The 14288-nt window shown below is 36.7% G+C and overlaps 1 protein-coding gene across 17 annotated transcripts in view; it reads left to right on the top strand.

Annotated features, from left to right (window-relative positions):
* Positions 1 to 14288, top strand: part of LOC110456708 (filamin-A-like) — a 174767-nt gene that overhangs the window by 47522 nt on the left and 112957 nt on the right. For all 17 annotated transcript variants that reach the window (XM_021507594.1, XM_021507593.1, XM_021507596.1 and 14 more), the window contains exon 2: positions 10141 to 10725. In XM_021507594.1, coding sequence (XP_021363269.1) covers positions 10386 to 10725 — 340 coding nt within the window. In that variant the 5' untranslated portion in view covers positions 10141 to 10385. The remainder of the gene's footprint in view (positions 1 to 10140; positions 10726 to 14288) is intronic.

Here is a 14288-nt window from a genome sequence, read left to right as displayed (position 1 = left end):
CCCCTCAAATTGCGTATGCTGTTCCTGCTGTCTGCCATCTTTGTATTTATTGAATCTGACTTTAAGCGACTCTGTTGGTTGCGGGAAATACAAAACGAGATTTAATTGCAAGTTATTTCATTACCACTATCCGATTAGTGGAACACTTATTGGTTTTATTATTTAATAATTCGGTTTCATTAATGAGTGGTCGTCTGGTCAAATAAATTAACATTTTAATTAGCAGACAAATGAAATCACCAATATATATAAAAAAATAAATAAACAAAGGTCTTAGTATCATATTTATACTACATTATACGTAATCTATAGTATTTAGGTGAAGTTTAATGATGCTGTGAATTCGGGGTTTAAAGATTTACAGACAGAGTAAGAGACTGGAATGTAAACCATGGCTGCAGATACTATCATTAGTACAAAGGAACATGCACATATAAAATCAATATTCTAAAATTTAAGAAATGACATCAACTTTTCGAAAACACAAAAAAATCACTTAAGTGTGAATGTTTTCCTCAGTTCTAATTCAATACAAGACGTCTCGTTTTTGTTTTTGTTTTTGTTTTATTTATTTTTTCTGTTTGATTAAGAAACCCCGTCTTTCAGTTGTTGTCAATAAAATAGTTGTGATGTTTTTCTTCTCTCTGGTTTGGTGTCCCCTGCCTCCTGTTGTCAATAAATAGTTGTAATGCTGTTCTCCTTTTCGGTTCGGTGTCCCTGCCTCCTGTTGTCACTAAATAGTTGTAATGCTGTTCTCCTTTCCGGTTTGGTGTCCCGTGCCTGTGTTGTCAATAAATAGTTGTAATGCTGTTCTCCTTTTCGGTTTGGTGTCCCTGCCTCCTGTTGTCACTAAATAGTTGTAATGCTGTTCTCCTTTCTGGTTTGGTGTCCCTTGCCTCCTGTTGTCACTAAATAGCTGTAATGCTGTTCTCCTTTCTGGTTTGGTGTCCCCTGCCTCCTGTTGTCACTAAATAGTTGTAATGCTGTTCTCCTTTTCGGTTTGGTGTCCCATGCCTCCTGTTGTCACTAGATAGTTGTAATGTTTTTCTTCTTTCTGGTGTGGTGTCCCCTGCCTCCTGTTGTCAATAAATAGTTATAATACTCTTCTCCTTTTCGGTTTGGTGTCCCTGCCTCCTGTTGTCAATAAATAGTTGTAATGCTGTTCTCCTTTTCGGTTTGGTGTCCCTGCCTCCTGTTGTCACTAAATAGTTGTAATGCTGTTCTCCTTTTTGGTTTGGTGTTACCCGTTTTCTGTAACCTAGTTGTAGTTCTGTCCCACCTTTCCTGTGGCCTTCCTGTAAGTTTTGGTGTATTTGGAGTTAATTATGTATTACTACGTCATAATGTTTTCCTTGTTGTGTTTATGTCTCTGTAATTGTTCAGTTCAATTTTTCTATGGTGCTCTGCCTTTGGTGTTGACATCTCTATGTTCCGTATTACGTTGACCTTGGTTGGCAATTCATTTCTCCATTTTCAAAGATGTTGAAACATAATTAACTCATAACACCATTTTTCAAATTATACTGTAAAGTTTATCGAAAATCATTAATGAAAACTAATATGTGCCTCATATTTGTTTAAAGTCGTTATATATAGGCAATGTACGTTTCACGTGTTTGTTTGGTTAAGCTAACAGGGATATTCGTTTGATCTCGTCTGACAATTAAAGTTCAGCGACATGTGACTAGGGTACACATTGTTATAGGCCATATAACACAGGAAACTGCTGATGTTGCTGGTCTGTTGGGGAGGCTGAGAGGAAGGGAGGGTGTCTTGTTTGGTTTTATGTGTAACTCAACAGCTGCAAACTCGATACTGAATTTCCGGATTTGATGGGACGCCATAACCTGTTGGTTTTTATGTGTAACAAAACATCAGAAGGTACTGTTTGTACCAACACAACGCATACTTTAAGTAGTACTTTACCAGTTCTGCGTGTCGACTTTACTAGTTATGAGTGTCGTCTTTACCAGTTCTGAGTGTCAATTTTACTAGTTTTGAATGTCATCTTTACCAGTTCTGCGTGTCGACTTTACCAGTTCTTAGTGTCAATTTTACCAGTTATGAGTGTCGTCTTTACCAGTTCTGCGTGTCGACTTTACTAGTTATGAGTGTCGTCTTTACCAGTTCTGCGTGTCGTCTTTACCAGTTCTGCTTGTCGACTTTACCAGTTCTGAATGTCGTCTTTACCAGTTCTGAGTGTCGTCTTTACCAGTTCTGAGTGTCAATTTTACTAGTTCTGAATGTCGTCTTTACCAGTTATGAGTGTCGTCTTTACCAGTTCTGAGTGTCGTCTTTACCAGTTCTGCGTGTCGACTTTACCAGTTCTGAGTGTCGTCTTTACCAGTTCTGCCTGTCGACTTTACTAGTTATGAGTGTCGTCTTTACCAGTTCTGAGTGTCAATTTTACTAGTTCTGAATGTCGTCTTTGCCAGTTATGAGTGTCAACTTGACCAGTTCTGAGTGTCCTTTTTACCAGTTCTGCTTGTCAACGTAACCAGTTTAAACTATTCAGTTCTGTTTTCTGACTTTACCAGGATCATGTATCAACTTTACTAGCCCTGGAAGTTAACTTTAGAAGTTGTGTGAGTCAGTATTACCAGTTGTGTTTGTAGATATTACAAGTTCTGTTTGTAAACTTTACAAGTTACGTTTGTTGGTGAAGTAATAAGCTTGCCATAGATATAGTGATATCCTTGGATCGATATAGTGATAACTCCGTGCTCGATATAGTGATAATCCCATCATCGATAAAGTGATTAACCTGTTATCGATAAGGTTATCAATTTGTGACTGATATGGCGATAAACTGGTTCCGACAAAGTTTTTCAGCCTCATCAATAATTGAATGTACTCATCATCATGTGATTGATATCGTGATTATCCTATCGTTGTACTTCCCTACCGAGAAAGTAATCAAACCCATTTAGATTGAGTTAAACACCATGTTGAACACTACACATACTACCTAAGTAATTCACAGCCTCAGTGACGTAGCTGTTATCTATCATTGCTCGTTTGGCTGCTGGTAACACAAACCGACCATCGATGCAGCCTAAACAGATACAGGTGCACGTTTACCCACTGTTGAGCAATCTCTCCCTTAGGTCCCTTGAGATAATATTTACTATGTTTCTTTATTATTATTCTAACGATTCGTCACTCATATAGCAGATTGTATGCATCTTAACCGTTGATTGTTGATGCCCTCCTCACTCTATAGGACTGAACATGTCCCAGTAATATCCGCATTAAGCTGAAGAAAAAAACCCCAAAAGACGTCCGCAATGTAAGATTAAGACGTAAACGAAATAGACACGAAAAACCTCCCTGATATTTAAATGTCCCAAAAACTGTGTTCCCTGTGTAAGATGAGACACCAAGGAAATCCCCGATGTCCTGTGTATGTTGAGACACCAAAGAAATCCTCGATGTCCTGTGTATGTTGAGACACCAAAGAAATCCCCGATGTCCTGTGTATGTTGAGACACCAAAGAAATCCCCGATGTCCTGTGTATGTTGAGACACCAAAGAAATCCCCGATGTCCTGTGTATGTTGAGACACCAAAGAAATCCCCGATGTCCTGTGTATGTTGAGACACCAAAGAAATCCCCGATGTCCTGTGTATGTTGAGACACCAAAGAAATCCCCGATGTCCTGTGTATGTTGAGACACCAAAGAAATCCCCGATGTCCTGTGTATGTTGAGACACCAAAGAAATCCCCGATGTCCTGTGTATGTTGAGACACCAAAGAAATCCCCGATGTCCTGTGTATGTTCAGGTCACAAAAAAACAAACGATGATGCCCCCATCAAGTTATAGGGAACAAATATTAATATAGATGATGCCTCGATAAACTGAGGATATAGAAGAACCCCACCCCACTGACGCAAGTTAGGGTCTTTACCAATCCCTTCCATGGTTCGTTTAACTCTCACGTTTACTTGAGTGTATCTGAGTATGATAAACAACCATGGGAGAGACCGAGGTTCACGACCACACACTGGGATGTATACAATCGGCAAAATGTAAATCGTCGTATCCCCTCGACTCCCCCTCCCCATGTCCATGCACCTGATGTTCCCTGTATCATCTGATCCTGTTACCTGCTGAGTGCTATATGAAATGGACCAGCCTTCCTTCTTTTCATTTTCCCTTTCCTTTGTAGATTTCGAAGGATACGGTGTATGCCAAATTCAATGCGTCTCCTCCTGAATTCGTTGACACAGGGTGTCTGTTTTCGTGCATGCCAATGTTGAAAATTTTAGATGGATGTTATACGTAAAAGGTACGCATTGATGGCTATTTTTGTCGCTATGTTGACTGGAGCTAACGTAAACGGCACGATGACATACTAAAGACATACATCTTTCAGTTAGGAGTCTAAAGAATTCCGCTGTAGCTCTTCGTAACCTCGCTTTATATATATATATATATGTTAACTGTAGCTCAACCGGGCCAAGATACTTCCCTTGACCAGATAGCGCACAGTTGGTTATTGCAACAGTATGGAGTTAGGAGGCCGGGGGTGGTAGAATTCCTAGCGACGTTTAACAGTGTTCTTTGTTTATATGATCTTTGTTCTTTTTTCATAAAAGTACCACAATGCATGCCTTTCTTTTAACAAAAGATTCATCAAAGCTACAGCCGTACAGCGGGGAATCAGTGTCAGTATTTGGCAGTGGTTCGGAGATCTCTAAGCGGAATTCGCCTTATTCTCGATTCACTTTATCGTTTATTTTGACTGACTGTCCAGTGTCCATATAAAATAGGATTTGGTCAAGCTTGTTGAAAATTTCTATGTAACTTAACCGTATCCATTCTAGTAGTATGATATAGATTTCTTATACATATTTTCCTGACGAAACCTCGGCACCTCCAGAAGATATGGGCTTGTGGCATTTCCTGTTACTTGAGATAATGCCTCGCTCAACAGTTGATGATGCAGATATGATGCACATAGTTGGGATCTGTGTTGTGAAGTGTATTATGATTTTGTTTGTTTTCTTGTTTATAATTTAACGGTCCCTCGGCACGCTAAGGTCTAGTACACAGTACAACGGTAATATATGGTGGGCGTCCAAGGAAGGTCACTTCAGTCGACAAAAATGGAAAGAAATATCAAAAAAATTCTTGAAAATCAGTTTGAAACGAGCAACGAGATATTCTACAGTAAAGAATTAGAGGGAAAATCCGCAGAAACCTACATCATTCTACTGAAACACATTACTCCAAGAAAACATACATTACTCTGATGAAACATACGTTACTTTGCTGAAACACATGTTAATCTTCCAGCTCCGAGATTACTACTAATTTCTACGCACGTGATGGGAAAATGTTTCCATCTCCGAATATCATCTCTGGATATTCGCATTGTTCGGAAACTCCAGTATTTATCTTTAATCAGTTGTCCAGAAGTTTCGAATTCCATTAGTCTCTGATCTATCCGGCAGCTGAAATTGACATAGATCGCGCTCTCACTTCTCCCGAATTCCAGTTTCGTTCCAGAAACGCCTTTCATTTACCTTAACATCAGTTTTCGTGAAACCCATTTATCCGAACTCCGGTATTCCTCCGATGTTCTTGCGAACGCCGATTAGATGTTTTCAACAAAGATGGATGCTGAAAAATAGCGAGTATATTTTTAGTAGGGTTAAGAGTGCCATCAAACTTTGATTTGCCTGTAATTTTGTAAGTTGGCCGATCAGATAAAGTATGATTGATAACAAGTATGATAATTAAATGATACAAAACTTCATTTGTTACGCGATGGTTGTCGTACAAACAAACTTTTAGTTATAGTAGTATTTGTTGTTGTCTTTATAGATGAAAACAACCCGTATTTCCACGCACTTTGAAGTGAATAAAATTCTTACGGAACACTGTATCCTTTATGTCTTTGAATACACTTTATCCGTGCACTTAAAAGTTCAAATTCCTGTGCGACCGGTAAGGGTTTATTAATAACAGGAACTTGAGTAATTTCCGCGTGTAACACACGTGCTCTTTGTACCGTGTTTGCGATAAAACCGCAATAACTACTTGAAATTAACAAAGAGTTTCAGTCCATTCTTCCCCATACTTATGTTTGAAATATACGGATACACATAAATACTGAATAGTAAGTTCCGTAATCTCTATTATACAAGTCTTACACATTAGTGATGCAAGCATGACAAAGTCACAGGGGCTTGAAATGTTCATTATTATCATTGTTCGTTTTTTCTTCTTTTTATTTCACTCTGCTTTTTATTTAGTTTATAATTCCTGTTTTTGAAACAGTTATTAAGTTATAGTTTAAACAAGAAATATAAACGCAAAGTTGACTTCTGCAATGACCCATAGGCAAAAACAATGAGTAAAGTTTGAGAGTACGACTCCCAAGTTCAACGTGTGGCGTCGTACATGAGTCAATCCCCCCCCCCCTCCACACTTCACCGCTCTATCTCCCCCCACAGCCCACTACACAGACAGATAGGCCTCTTACAGAACTCCGCTTGGTAAGAGCTTATTATGTAAATAAGCTTGATATGACGTATAAGTTTCGGCAATATGCGTTGGTTTTCGGTAACACTTGAAAAATAATCTCTCTGTCGCACGTGCCCCGTTGCCACCCTCTGTAACATTCCAGACGACATATAAAATTATCATCAGTTTCGGGTTAAAGGGCATGGCATGTGGTACTCATCAACTCCGCCCCCCCCCCCCCCCCCCCCCCCCCCCCCCCTCCCAAAGTCTTCTTATTAACCAAAGGGACCTCCAATCTATTCACAGCCACCGTGAATTACATGTATACATTGGTATATACGTACATGCACGTACATAGGCTCGCTCCATGATACAAAATGCATGTTCGACATTCAGCTGGGATGGATTTTTTTATTAAAATAAAAAGAAGTGTGCTTAATGTTTGATAATTTTGATACATTGTTTGGTGATATAAACAATATTTTATTAAAAATAATAGAAAAATATTAAAAAAAAAACAAAAAAAAACACCAACAACTTTTTTCTGTTCCTGCTGAGCGTCGAGCCTCTTTTTGACATTGGACAAATAACCAAATTAATCTACACATTTTTCTTGTCTTTTCTTGTTCATATCAAATTTAATCTGTGTGTCATTTTAATGTGTTTCATTGTCGGTATGCATACGTGTAGGTTAATACTTGTTGGTTGGGGTTGATACTATACTCAATCCTTCATTGTGAGATAACATCTGTCCCATTTAATTTAGACTACTCATAACCGTGAACTGTTCTGGGCAATTCCTGCTTTTTCATACAATATTTTCTGTAACTAGAAATTTAGTCCTTTTTTTTAAACATTAAAACATTAAACATTGAAATAAATCTGTGGAACTGCATACTTTTTGCTTGCCTTTCTCTTCTCATTTTGAAGTTTTATCGATTTTAAAAAGAAAAAGAGTTCACGAATCTGAAAACAAACTAATTAATCAGAACAAAAGTTCTATAAATCGTGCAGGGTTAAACAATGGTGTCCTTCTGTCACAAGGGTTGTCTCCCTTCTCTCGGTGACAACAATATCGTCTCTGTGCTCGGCAACACCTTTTTTGCGTAGTTTATATTATAATGATGTATAGTACTACATGAATGTAACATGCAGCTCCTATCTATATGTAAGAAGACTGCAAACCATGAGCAATTATTAAAGCAACAACAAAACACTCATAATGATGAACTTCTACGGTATCTTTCTGAAGACGTAAATATGCAAATTAAAAAATATGTATAAAGGTAATTGGTAATTGGGTGCAACATGCAGTCTTCTATCCAGATTTCTAAAGTAAGACACAAGGTGTTCCCAGGTACCATATTTAAGTTGATTACTCTATATAGGAAACATCGGGTCACCATGAAATCCATCTGAAGATTCGATATGAGGCTGAATCAGATTTGGATTAACTATGTAAAGAAGATATCTTCAGAATCTCCAATTAACATAACCAGGAATGCGATCTTTAGATATTAACTACAAATGACGTCACAAACTCCGAGAAATTCCCTCAACAGAGGAACTCCCGTTGTGACTCCCCCCTTGCGGCGCACGTGACACAGTAGGGGGCGGGGCTCACGTGGATTTAGCCCCGCCCTCAAAGATTTACAGTTACGGGAATAATTACCGAGAGGTCACAAGGGGCTGGGAATGACCACTCCAATGTCAACACCAACAAAACCCAGATGGTCGTAATCTGGACAGCATGTCAAAATCTCAGCTAGATGTGTAAACATACCAGTGAAACTCATATTGTCCCGGTCTGATTACCAATTAGCAAGGAAAATGAAAAGCAGACTTACTGTCCCTCTAATCAGAGACGTATATACGTATATGGCTTTATATGTCTCTGCTTGAATAAAGTTGTCATATTCAGGGATATCAAAACAAATTCGAGTGTTTTAAGACACTTTGTATTTCATATTGTAAATAAAAAACCGGTGTATTCCGGCAACATGTGAGAAATGATGACCTTTCTAAAAGGAAAATTTATGAATGCTTAAGGAGCAACAGCGCCAGACATATGACGAAAAAATAAAACTGAATCTAAAAGAAATACGACGAAAATTAAGAAATATATAACAAAATAAACTGTGTAAGTAGCTATGAATGTGTGTATGTAACTTTGTATATGTATGTTCTAATGTACGTGCATGAATGATTTATGAAATGAAATATTTCTAAACCTATAGAAATGTATATTCATAGTCTAGTAGGAAACCTGATTGTTTTGTTAATTTATGCAAGTTAAGAAAAGTCCATTCTCTTATAAAGTAAACCAAAGCATTTATTACGAATTGACACCATGATCATAGAGGTATACACAGGCGCGTTCAAGAAGCTGTGAGTACATGGGATGGGTTCAATTGCAAGAAAGGATGCTGGGAGACCGTTCTTGTGGTTCGTCTTTTTCCCAAACTTCGGAATATACCTTTGTTCTACGGTGAGAGAGATTTCTCGTGGTCGATCCTCTTCATATCAGTCGTGCTAGTCATAAAACTCACATAGTTATCACAAGTATGTATAATCTGTTTAGATTACAGTAACCTCGCACTAAGTAGAAATGGGTGTAAAGCCCTTCAGCACATGGTAGCTGTTACAAGTCACTACCTTTTTTTCTTTGAAAAAGGAAAGAAAGAGAAATTTTCGAAAGAAAAAATACAGCCGGTGTGGTGTGTTCGGAGTCTTGTTTACAACCTTTCGATAATTCCATATTTTTTTAAGTAATCAATTCAAACTCCAAATTTATCAAGATTTCAACACATTTACTGAGATACAAGACCCCCCCCCCCCTTTTTCTGCTGAGTCAGCATATTCAAGAGTTCGTTATGTAAGCTCGTGATATCCAATTTTGAAAATTTATCATTTTATTAATCTGATGCATGTTATTTAAAAGTATAAATTATTTTAAAAGAATAATTGAATTGCTTACTGTGTTAATATAAGTAAAGGCTATATATACGGTACGTTACGAGTATAAAACCGACAGATGAGAAAATGCTGGTCCTGTCATCAACAAAAGTATAAACAGCACCGTTATGTTGTTTGACAAATGACAATAACACAGCATCTGTCAGCATAACTTGACGTTATCTGATGACGACTACCCTCATATTGATATACTAAACAATACCGCTAAATTATTAATGTACTTGATTAATCGGCCTCTTTATATTCATAACTGTACTTGATATGTGACATGAAACAATGTAATACAATGTTCATATAACTGGTCAAAAATGTATTTCAGTGGTCAATTTCAAATAAGTTCAACTTGCTACAAATGTATTTCAATGTTCAATTTGAAGTGTGAACATAACTATTCAAAAATGTATTTCAATGTTCAATTAAAAAAAATCGTATCAATATTCAAATTAGTAATAAGTATAATATTTTAATGATCGAGGAGAGAAATAGACAGCAAATAATTCGTTTGATAGTAACTTTCAAACTGTGAAAATATGTGACTCATGTGTGAACGCGTCTGCGCTTCGTTACGTAAGAAACCTGTTATTTACATACAAGTATTAACAACACCATAAAATGCATCATACATAATTTAACAAATAGTATATGAATGTAACATAATCAGTTATATAATGTGTGTTTTGTATCTTTTCAGACGATCGGAAACTAATCACGGGGACTAGAGAGCGAGTCACTTAAAAATCAAAGTTTCATAAAAACAAAGAAACAATAAACAAATATAAACAAGGAATTTGATATTTCTCTCTTTGGACACTCCCTGTGGGAAATCGCTACTTGTATCAGAAAGGGCTAAGGCCTGCCCTCCTCATAGGTGAATCACTTGTACTCACTCAAGCGTGAGATCCCATTTTTGTCAACGGCGGTATATATAAACCAACCATGGATGAAAGCGAGGCACAGTTTTATGACGAGGACGAGGAAGAGGAGATGCCGGCAACAGAGAGAGATTTAGCGGACGACGCTCAATGGAAGCTTATCCAGAAAAACACCTTCTCCAGGTGGGCTAATGAACACCTGAAAACGGTAAATAAGGTTTTAAACGACCTAGAAGCCGATCTTAGCGATGGATTACGTTTAATATCGCTAATTGAAGTGCTTTCCGGCAAGCAATTTAAAAAAATCAACAAGAGGCCCAACTTCAGAACACAGAAACTTGAAAATGTTACCATGGTTTTGGAGTTCCTGGAGAAGGATGAGGGGATCAGGATCGTCAACATCGGTAAGTGTCTTAATTTTATTTTATATTATTTATGACAGATACAATCAGTTGTATTCACATGCACACACGTCGGAATTCGGGCGTGACCGACTGAAGAGGTCACGATGGTTGAGTGAAATACCTTAGCATATTTTACCTGCTTCAGGTGAGAACGCCTATTCCGGTCCAGCAGAGATCTCCTGTCATAAGTTCGATTTAATTTCTCTAGAAAAACCCCGTTTTTAATGTGTGTCTATTCATAGTGACAGTAATGGAACCGTTCATAGTTTACCTGTTGCAGTACACACGTGTGGCGAAATATATAAACAAACATGGCTTCCGTCGATTGTGTATTGTAACAGTGTAAAATCATCGATCGCCTCCCAATTTGCACATTATTGACATTCTAAACTCCAATTGTTTTTTCTTGCTGAAATGAAAAACATTAAAATAATTTCGGATAAGATTCGGTCCGAGATTTCTGCAACCCACATTACTGACCCGTTTTAGCCACTGGCCATCAGACTACTAGTAGGGTAATACCTGAATACACATGTGTATTGGACCCATCATATGGAAGCAGTTATCACATTAGCAGAAATTGTGGGAGAGGGACAGTTCTTCTAATGATGAACAGTAAATTAATTTAGCAATTTGTTTCTGGTACAAGGCCTTGTTCCTCTGCACCAGACTAATGTCAGTTAGATCCCGCTCAAACTATCTTCAACTTCCAAAAGGTGTCTAAATTAAAATTGTCATTTAAAGAGTCATTTTTTGCCCCATCATTGTGTAGTTGTTTTTTAAGCAGTTTATATAAGTTGCATTAATAATAGCTTTTGTTAATTTTGATGAATTCATTACAATATATACAAAGATTTTTTGTTAAATTAATGAAAACTCTTCAACAAAACAATCCTAATTATATTTTTTTGTTAATGTCTTTTTTTCCCTACAACCTTGCAAGAAACCTTATCACTGCGAATGATATTGAGGTCAGATTTGAAATGGGTGTGTCCCCCAAATTGCAGGGTTAAATTTTATCTCAAAGTTGGTGAAGTGAGGGGGTGGGTCGTGAATATACTGACATTACTATCCACACAAAATTGTTTAAACCAATTGAAAGTTGCATAAAGTTGCTAGGTTATAACAGAATTTGTATTTAAGTCTGTCAACCCTGATTTGTGATAAATTGGTAACATGTTTGTTAAGTACTACAATACTTTAGTCGACACAAGAAATTTTTATAAAACACAAATGTGTTATGTACCAGCAAGTTATGTATTGTTCGAGTTTGTCGTTTAATTTTTGGCAGAGTTTCAAGTCTGGCTATAAACAAAACTCTAGTTTTTATTTGTATATTTATATATATGTAAAAACCCCTTATGCTCATGTATATTTCATTTTGCACAAATGAAATGTCAAAGTTGAAAATGAAACAACAAATTGCTGAATCTGTGACCTTTAGGGAGATAAAATTTGTATGACTGTGGTGTACACATTGACATCAATGACTATGTCTGGGGGAATAGAAATGTGTATAATGCACCTTTCAACTGATGCATGTTTTCATGAGATTTTCAAAAGTTTTACCATGATTCTTGTAAGGCTACCTTACCTACATGTATAACAGTTCACTTACCGAAAGAACATTGTTAGAATTCAGCGATATTAATCTTCAGTAATGTTAAGATAACGAAGCAAAATTCCCATATTTTCCTAATAAAATTGGATAATGTATGATCGGTTATCTTTTACACTGCAATCAAGTTTATGTACCCTGTACTTATCCAGAAATAAGCCCATGCCTGGTAATAAGCCCGCTATTGTCTATTGCAGTTCATAGACAATGCTTACAAATTGTAATGTAGTGTTTTATTGAGAATTGTGTGGGAGGGGGTGGGCAAAATAGTTGTTCAATTCTATATAGGCAGAATGTCAAAATTTATAGGGGATGTACATGTTCAAAATCTCTCCCCGCCTCTTTGAGTCGGAGAATATGGGATGACCTACTTGGCTTATTTCATGCTTTGTTTATGCTTCAACTTAAGGGACAGTTAAACCAATATCGAAATTGTAATTAAATGTATAAGATGACACATCACAAGTGAAGAACTTGTAAAGGATGATTTGTTACCTGTATGAAAACTTAGACATATATCATGCTTGTCAACGTTCATACAGGTGATTAACGAGATTTACCGGAATGTCAGCAGTTATGTTTTTCATGACGTGCACATATGGGCCATATGTAAGTTTAAGTAGTTTTGCTGTCATTCAAAACACAGACATTTCTTTAGAAACTCAAATGATTACATTTGTTCATAAAAGTGAATTAATTGGTTATGGGTTTGTGTTGATATTTAAACAACTGAGTTTGCTGTGCTGTTTTCTTTCTTAATCTGAAAGATCAGTGTTTTCTTACATCGAAGTCTCAAATTCACATTTGATCATAACAGTGGACACTTCTGTCTAATTAAAGCGTTAATTTCTACCTGTATTTTTTTATCTGAATATTTATGTCCCCTAATATGAATGAACTTTTGTAATCTAAGACAGGTAACGTCTTTCTCAGCTACCTATAACAATTTCATACCTGTACTTTAAATTCAATAAAATAGTGGTTATCTTTCAGTAAATACCCTGTGAGAATTTACTGCGGATATTAACAGAGAAGTCGGAAGATCTATCTATAGAGTGCCGCCTCAGAACGGGTGGCACTAGTGTAGAAAATGACCAATTTGTGTATTGTTGTGTTTACCTTTGTCCACTCGACAATGACCTTTTAATATGACACTGTCCAGTTTGATGTGGACAGACCGGTACATGTGTATGTAAGTGACCCCAGGTGTATACCTGTTTTACCTGTGTTTTGTATATCAGTATCACACTGAGGTGGGGGAATACAGTAGCTTTACCGTAATTCACCTACATACATACATGAGCAAAATCCTGTTCATATATTGTGAACATGGTTTCCTAATAAAACACCTGTTTCTTACGCATGCATATATACCATAGTATAGTGGTATTTTGAACCACCATATTAGGTTACACCCGGTACATATGTATATCAGATCAATTAAAGATATTGGGGCTCAGTATCAGAAACTTTACTCAAATTAAGGAAATTCCTTGAAGTATTTTGATGATGGCTGAAAGTAATTATATTTTCATAATTTCTTAAACCTGTAAGTCAGGATTTAGGTTTTCAAATTGACATCACAGTTGTTTGAAATGTAAATAGACAGTACGTCTTTGTTAACTGTTTTTGGTAGTTTTTACTTGCATACCCCCGTCCCCCATACTTATACAGACAATGTATTGTTATTGTGATGGTGTTTCCAATAGATTTACTGCTACATTCACTTCATTTGATTTAAAAAAAAACAATAAGAGAAAAAAGAACAATAATGCCTCTGATTGAGGAGTTAAAAAACTAATATTTCTACGTAAGGAACGATTATACGTCCCTGTTTTATTCAAACAAGTTCCAACCAATTTCATCGATTTTAAAGGTGGCTCTCATTTTTTTTTGGCTCTTTGTTTAAAAATGACTGCATTTGTTGTTTTAAAACTCCAATGAG

This window comes from Mizuhopecten yessoensis, unplaced genomic scaffold (assembly GCF_002113885.1).
Source record: "Mizuhopecten yessoensis strain PY_sf001 unplaced genomic scaffold, ASM211388v2 scaffold8839.1, whole genome shotgun sequence".
Taxonomy (NCBI): Eukaryota; Metazoa; Mollusca; class Bivalvia; order Pectinida; family Pectinidae; genus Mizuhopecten; species Mizuhopecten yessoensis.
The sequence above is the reverse complement of the archived record's forward strand: the minus strand, read 5'-3'. Positions and strand labels throughout refer to the sequence as shown.